General features: G+C 33.3%; 1 protein-coding gene across 2 annotated transcripts in view; it reads left to right on the top strand.

Moving 5' to 3' along the window:
- Positions 1–8,264, top strand: part of LOC110460598 (lipoma HMGIC fusion partner-like 3 protein) — a 12,148-nt gene extending 3,884 nt beyond the window's left edge. The window contains exons 4-5 of one of the 2 annotated variants that reach the window (XM_021513590.1): positions 1,432–1,443; positions 5,855–5,941. In XM_021513590.1, coding sequence (XP_021369265.1) covers positions 1,432–1,442 — 11 coding nt within the window. In that variant the 3' untranslated portion in view covers position 1,443; positions 5,855–5,941. Of the gene's footprint in view, positions 1–1,431; positions 1,444–5,854 lie in introns of both variants that reach the window. The other variant, XM_021513589.1, reaches the window with a different exon arrangement.
- The last annotated feature ends 318 nt before the right edge of the window (positions 8,265–8,582 follow it).

Below are 8,582 nucleotides of genomic sequence, written 5' to 3'. Positions count from 1 at the left end.
GGGTGGGGTGTTATGGTAAGGCATATGGTGGAGCTCTAACTGACATGTCAGTGTTTTTCTTAAGTTTTATAGTGTGCATGCGTTCCCTGAAGTTAAGGTGTTGCAAACAAAATTAGTGATATATATCGCATGAAACCAATTAAGTCCCGAGACTTGACACAGTAGACCACAAACCAGGGTGCCTTCCCGAGACTTGACACAGTATACCACACACCAGGGTGTCTTACCGAGACTTGACACAGTAGACCACACACCAGGGTGCCTTCCCGAGACTTGACACAGTAGACCACACACCAGAGTGCCTTCCCGAGACTTGACACAGAAGACCACACACCAGGGTGCCTTCCAGAGACTTGACACAGTATACCACACACCAGGGTGCCTTCTCGAGACTTGACACAGTAGACCACACCCCAGGGTGCCTTCCTGAGACTTGACACAGTAGACCACACACCAGGGTGCCTTCCTGAGACTGGACCTATCTCTAAAATGCCCACCGACCTTAAGCTTCCACCCTATAGATTTTCAGATAGATTTTCTCAGAACTGCTTCTTATGTAAGCAGGGTGCCTTCCTGAGGCATGACCTTTCTCTGCAAAGCCCACCAACCTCAAGCTTTCAATCCAACGAAGTTCAGACCCAAAGACTTTATCAGAACGGCTTCTTATATAAGCAGTGTGTTAAAAGACAGTGACAAAACAATACATTTTACAGGAACAAATGATAACCAGTATTTAATCCAATTTTTGAGTGACAATTAATTAATACACCTATAGATCCCTATAATCCTAATTGTCCGACTCATTGAAATGCACTTTCTCAGCAACAAATAATCGCTGCTCGTAACAAATAATATCCTCTCGTACCGGTAGGGTCCCATCCCTGTTTGATTGATACCTACTGATATTTCCGAAGTCCTATTTATTTTGAACAGTGAAATATTTGGATACTTCAGACTATATTTAGTCTAATAGATACCTAATGGACGTTTGTCAACCAACTCATAGAAATAGAATGAACTTGTTTCTGGAAAACTATCTTTCTCATTAATTTTAAGTGTACACTAATCTGTGTTTCCCCCAGAGACTACTGAAACGATCACAGCATTGTGTTCTTGCGATTTATCTAATTGAAGCTGAGCATATGCATGCTGGCTAAAATCAGAATAACACGGAAATTCATTTAGATATATATAAACAGGAAAAATATTTTGAATATTACAGAATGGTAAGAAAATAACGGAGCACGGTATTGCACTGTTCAATATTGAGTCTGGGGTAATCACTGAAACTTTGATTTAAGCAACAATGCTAAACGGTTGCTGGCCCGGGTGCTTATTTTCCAGGAGAAACAATCCAAATGACATCGTTTAAGAAAATTAATGCATTATGACATGGAAGAGAAATTAAAACATTGATCTGTTTTATTTCAGCTTATCATTGAGGTGCGGTATAGGTGAAGCATGTCCACAGTTGTGTTTCTAACCATTTTAAGGATTCTTAGTCGGACAAATAAACTTTATGGTAGAGAAAAATATAAGAAATACTAACATAAAAGAATTTTAATGAGAAAAAAAATCTACACAAAGTATATTGAAAAAAAAGTTCAGGTCCAAAAAATGTTGCAACAATTTTAAATCGAAAAGTTTGATCCGCGATTACGGATAAGTAATTACAGTGTACTATAATATCCAATAAGAATGCATTACTATGAAGCCTGTCGAAAACTTTCACCTCAAGGACCAACCTTTTCATTCAGAATTGACAGGTTTGTCTGCATACCTGGAATGAAGGTTCAATTGCCACTGGGCCCAAATTGAATGTATGAATGATACAAGTATTCATATTACTTAGTTTTTGGTTTAGACAGGTTTTACTTTGTCCGGTATTTCGAGATTTAGACATAAACACAGGTAAAAACACAGGTATCTATACCTGTCGCATATTTTGGCAAAATCATAAATTCGGCATCACCAAATTTACCTTTTATTTTTTCGACTAAGAATCCTTAATAGTGAGATTATGTTTATGTTTAGATAGATTACAAACTAACTACATGTCGACTAACAAATAACAGCTGGCTTAGCGATAACTTCATTGTTACGTAATGGTTTGACAATTCACTTCATGGATAATTAGTGCAGATGCACCTACTGTAAAATGGAGAACAGTGTGTTCATTTGAGCAAAGGAGAAATAAATGGATGTTAAAAATGGATTTATTTATTCATAAACCTCTTTATAATATAACTCATTCACCCCTGATGACACATTTGAACTCTTCCGATTCAAAGGTTGGAATAGTTCATTGTGAAATTTCAGGGGTGAATGTGATAATGAATGTTATTTTTGTTCTATATTATATGGTTAACAGCACAGGGTCTAGATAAATCAAAACAATGGTCATCAAATGTGTATTTAATATACAATTGCTATGACCAATATAATATTTAATATGTCGGACCCCTATGTTGATTCTTGAAGAGTTGATGTCAATGGAAAACCTAATAGTGTACAAATTTATCTTAAATAGCATCCCTGCACGTTTTGGTGTTTTGCACTTTTTAGCTTTTGTTATAAAAGGTTCAAGGATTAAAGAATTGATTAATCGTAAATTTTGTACAATGTTCTCCCATAGAGAAGTTAGTCCCATTTTGTTTGACAGTCCGTCCCAACCCTAATGAGAAGCATGCACTAGTCCAGGTAGACATCCAGGCTTATAGTCTTACTCCCATTTATGTAGTATTACTTTCGGGAAGTGGACTTTCGAGTTCATTTGTTTTGATTTATAAGTTTATAACATCTGTTGAATGTAATCTGATTAATTGATTTTTTTGTCAAATGTACTTTGTATATAAATCAGTTAATCTTCAAATTACATAGAAATCCACTAAAATGGGGACAGTATATAATGTATATATGATATATTTTGTGGTATGTCTCAGACCTAATAAAGTTTAAAATTTTACCTTAAAAGTATACTATATGTGGTACTGTATTACTTACCTGTATGTTTAGTTTTTGTAAAATAACATTTTGTTTACTTTATATGGGTTTCCATTTTAGAACCTAATAAGACGGTGTTCCTGACAATTCAGCAACTTCAGTCTCCACTGTCTGCTAATTCTCTAAATGTCCATTATAAATGTCACCCTGGTGAAATACTAGCCACTCCCTACCGACTCGGCTTGGGAGATTTTCTCTTTAGCTCACTCAGTAGAGCTAGACTAGTGAACCAGAGGTCCCAGTTTCGACTCCTAGTTAAGGCGTTAAAAAAAATGATCTCTGTTGCATTGGCACCCATATAGAGACCTGGGAAATAATTTGGCAAAAATACTCAACAATTCTTTTGACCCTTGGAAAAACCTCCTTTAGGGGAAAATGTCACCCTGGTAAAATTGAAGCCTCTTCCTACTGACTTGTCTAGGGAGTATTTCATTTGAGCTCATTTGGTTAATGTGTAAGAATAGTTAACATGTGGTCTGGGTTAAACTCCTAGTAGAGGAATCGATAAAAAAAAAATGACCTATGTTACATAACAGTTAATGATGAAGATGTCCTTTAGACTTAAGTAACATATTGAATATTGAGCTCTGTTCATGTGATCATATAGTAATAATAGTGGACCAATAAGAGATCAGATGGTAATGTACAGTACCATTTTTGCCCTATAAATTGACCGTTCTGCAATAATATTGACCTTTCATAGTTGTTTTTCGCAAAACCCCTACTATTCTGTCTCCAACTCCCTAATTTAATAGGCAACACCTTTATCTTCTCCACTAGGATTGTAAGTAATCGCTTACTTACACTCGATATTTATACATACAGACTTTATAAACATCAGAAGCATCAGATAAACTCACATGGTAATCATATTATGATGAAAACATAATATCATCATTACAAATGTTCTTAAAATGTAGCTTTCTGATAAAGAGAAAAAACAAGAATTTTTCATTGATCTACCAATAAATATTGTGATAAGGTGATTGATACTTCCTGGATAAAAAACAAGGCCTATTTTATACCAATATTTGTTTTATTGTTTTAAATCACGATAAAAAATCAATCGTTAGGAATATCTATTTAATAGAAAATATAAGAGTTTGGATTGAAGAAAAAGATTTTAGATTGATTTGAATAAAACTACATGTCTTATCACCTGTATATATCATTCTAAACGACACACCCTTTTTTTCATATCCTGATAAGCTTCTTGACTTGTAAAAGCAAATGGAAACATCTAGAAAGTGACAAGGATATTTTGTATTTCTGATTTATGAACATCATTTTGAATTCCCATAAATGAAATCAAATTCATAATTCTAAATTTCCATATTTTCATCAAGTATTTAAGATGAGAAAAATTGGATTTCAAAATTGTTGTTGAGCTAACCAGTCTTTGTAAAGCTGGGCCCTCGGGTTTTATCGACATGTACGAAACTATTTTATCATGAGTGATGGAGCACTTCAAACCAACAGGGTTTTATCTAACACGTATTGAACAAGGTTATCGGTAGTATACCTGTACAAACACACAGGCTTAGCTAGCAGTGTAGGAATATAAGGTGTAGTACGATAACAAAAAAATACCAGAGAAAGATTTCGAGGAGCAGTATGTTCTTTTGTGAAAAAATATTACTCTTCTCCTATGAGTATGGGTGTTTTGATGTGAATGGTTGTGTGTTTTCTGGAATGTTTTACTCATAAATTTTGAATTGTGTAAAATATCAGATAATTTTGAAGATATTCAGAATGATACAATCTTTCCTATTGGAGGTGTAGAGTCAAATCCAAAGCAAATTAAGGATAATGACAATCTATTATATTTATGTTAGGATATTTCAAACTAATATATTTCTTATGGATATCATAATATACGATGCTGGCAGATTTACAAGAGAATATCTACATTCATTTAAGAATTACTTGAAATCCTGCCTCCCTCCCCCCCAAAAAAAAACAATGCCCAAAAAATTAAAATAATGGAAAATTAATACACAAAAGATAATATCTCAACAGGTTAGTTAGTGTTACTTTGGGCAAACATATGTTTAGCTTAGCATGATTATGTGTTATTGTTGTAACAGGAAAGTTCAAATATTTCTTACATATCTGTTCGATAATATAGATACAAAATAAAATACAGGCTGTGGTGAGATGATAGCAGTTCCAAGCATGTGTCAGACGGTCTTCGGTAGCTTATATTATATTCATTGAGCGAAGCTTACTGTGACTGTATCAGTGTGGCTGTATGATTGCATGGCAGAATATTCGAGAAAAGAAATAAATAAGTTCATACTTCTTAGCGGGATTTGCTGCCTTGTATGCAAAATCGGTGATTTTCACTGGCTGTACGATACTAGCATGGCTTGTCAGATCAGTCAAGTCAAGAGATTCGTAAACATGAATTGACCGAAGTCATCTGAAATGTAATCTTATGGTTCCAGTGATAGGAATGGTTCACAGTTCAATGCTGTGTCGATCAAGACCTATGAATATGGTGCGCCATACATTGCTGTTGAACCTCCTGGTTTCTTGTGTTTGTGGCTACTGGCATATTGGTTGAATTTTCTTTTGCCTCAAAGTTCATCTTTGTTAATACACTTTGAACCAGAATGAGTTGCCATAAAAATATTTAAAGATTTTTCGACAACAGACTTTTGAATATTTCTGTCATTTCTTTTTTCTTTAAAGATTCTTTCAGTTTAAAATATTGCTAATTAATTTAAGCTTTTCATCAATTAACTCTTGTCTATGACAGTATGAAATGAATTACTTGAAATTCAAATACAAGTTTATTTTTCTAAACATCTATCACAAACTCCCTAAGATCATTGTATTATTATTTCAGCCGCAGGGATAGCCAATGGGGGTTACAACGCCAGCGTGAACGGTTCTTTTGTAAACCCTGTCATGTTGCCTGCAGAGGAGAAACAGCCACAACATCTCGGCACATTTACCAGTCAACCCTACGGTCAGGATGAAGTGGACATGCGGGATAATGATAATGTTTTCGAGGCTTACGACAAAGATCAGGATGATATTCGTCTGTAAATTTCTGTTCTGAGGAATTGCTCAAGTTGTCGTTCATAAGTCTTTCCATTGGCTACACTGCTGCTCACGAGTAAAGATATGGATGAGTCCATTATGGTCTACAGTGGTGAAAGGGTTCAAATGTCAAGGACACATATTTATTATACCCGAGTGTCTCGCTAACAAATTTATAGTTTGTATTCGTGACATCACAGCCACCATTCATGCAAATCTTTTGTGTATTGCGTTTCCAATGCTAGATGCAAGTTAAACAATTTTACTGAAAATATACTTCCATTAATATATTATTTACACACAGTCTTAAAGAGATTTGCTGCCTTTCAAATTCATATATATGCGATTAGTGTTAGAGTTATCGCCCTGAAAATTTTAGCTGGCTTTATCTTAATAACTTTGGGTATTATCACAGTAGGCATTTTTGTGTACCTTTCAATTAATTTAAGAAGTCTAGAGTACCATTTGTGAATGAAATTTTACAGGGAATCTGATGGGGAACTCTCTTGGAAAGGAGATGCATATGTCACTGTGACAATAAAGCAGCATACCCCCTTAAATGTGTTGTTACTCTTAAGTATAACAGTAAACAGAACAGTACATGCATTGTTTACTACTACAATAGAAAATGAATGGAGAAAATTCAATAATTTCGAATATGAATGTTTGATAGAAATCCTAGTAGTACAGTATTCTACAAACAGTTTATTTTGATGATTTACAAAAAGAGATTTTTGAGAAGGCAAAGTTTATGCTTACTCAGTTACATTTATGATTAAAATAAAAAATCTGTTTTGATTTGAACATTTTTTTTTGCTTATTTTGCAAGAGGTCAGACATTGTTTACAGGTACATCACAAGTTTTTAATACTATTACATTTAAATTTGCATCAGTTGTCTCCCTTCGATTGTATTTTATATTTAATAGTACATGGTCTATTATCTGGGGGAAATGACTGTTTGTGGGGACCAATTACAGCTATATGTGAGGCTATGAGGCACTATTAAAATATTTAATGAATAAGTATATTAACTTTGTGAATTATTTCAATTTTGAGCACATGAACAAATTTGTGATATGGAAGAATGATGGTCTGACATTAGGTTGATATTGACTGTATAACATTGAAATTGGAGAGAAAATAGTTTTGCACTTTTATTTTAGGAACAAATTTGCCAGGTTTGATTTCTGCACAAAATTGTTAACAGTTAGATTATCATCTATATAGCAGTGAATTAGTGTTTGTTTGTATTGTTAGTTATTTTTCAGGCCAAAATGTAACAAAAAGAAAATCTTTGCAAAATATTAACTGTATACAGTAATTCTATACCTGTCAGAAAATCATATAAGCTTTTAATGTTATGTTTTGCTTAATATCACAGTCTTTTCTTAAAATAAAGATTGATCTTAAGGGGAATGTACTGTAATTTAAAAAAGTACTATTGAATGTACTGGACTTAAAGGAATTTGTTGATTTTGCAACTATAATCATCAACTGATGAATCTTATTGAAGATATAATTATATGTTGATGAATTTTGATCAATATAACTTTTGTTCCATATGATTATATGTACATTGTAACATACATATATACATTTTGTACTGTATTTGTTTGTGACTTCCGTAAGCATGTAATATTTGGCCTATATGCATGGCAGTAGACTGGTGTTTATCATAAAGATCAAGTCTTTCACTGGTGATTGACAAAATTGGATTATTAAGAATCCATGTAACCCATATTCTTGCGAGACAACCCCACTGCATGGGCTTTTAGCATGTGTAATACGGTAGGGATGTTTGTGTGTATTTCAACATAAGGGTAGTCATAGATAACGGATCACAATAAAACATCGAATTAGAACTAAATCGTAATTTAAGAATTCAGCTAGTAAATAAATTGTTTTGTGTTGTGTTATTATATATATAATTTGGGAATGTAATTTGTACTTGTTAAAAATCATTTGTGTATTTTGGATTTTTTTTTTGACAAATTGTTGTAATTGTTAGGGAAAGGAAAAATTAAAAGATCTGAAGAACTATTGATAAAAAAATATTGACGACTAAAAAATGTGGCAGGATCCACTTTGCAAATTCTTGATCGAGGTAAATAATTTAAGAGGTGATAGAAAGTTCAGAATTAACATATTATGTCTCCTGAATATTCATGTATGGAAATTGTTATATTTTTATATAAAGTATTTAAAAATTTATCTTGTTTTATTATTCTTATTTAAATTGAAATCTGTCATAATGGATTTCCTGTAGATTGTCAATTTCTAATCGAAAAAATACTATTAACTCATTCACTCCTGAAAACCCATTTGAACCCTTCCAATTCAAGGGTTGGAATAGTTCATTATGACATTTCAGGGGTGAATGAGGTAACAAACTTGAACCGATTATTAAAAGTTATTTTTACACAACCAATAAGAGTTTCTTTGTGACGTTTCGATGACTATTGCATTCGGAAATAAACAAACTTGAAACTTGAAAAACCTAGTACTGTATGTACACTTGTCACCTTCATC

Source organism: Mizuhopecten yessoensis, unplaced genomic scaffold, assembly GCF_002113885.1.
Source record: "Mizuhopecten yessoensis strain PY_sf001 unplaced genomic scaffold, ASM211388v2 scaffold10441, whole genome shotgun sequence".
In the NCBI taxonomy this organism is placed as follows: Eukaryota; Metazoa; Mollusca; class Bivalvia; order Pectinida; family Pectinidae; genus Mizuhopecten; species Mizuhopecten yessoensis.
The sequence above is the reverse complement of the archived record's forward strand: the minus strand, read 5'-3'. Positions and strand labels throughout refer to the sequence as shown.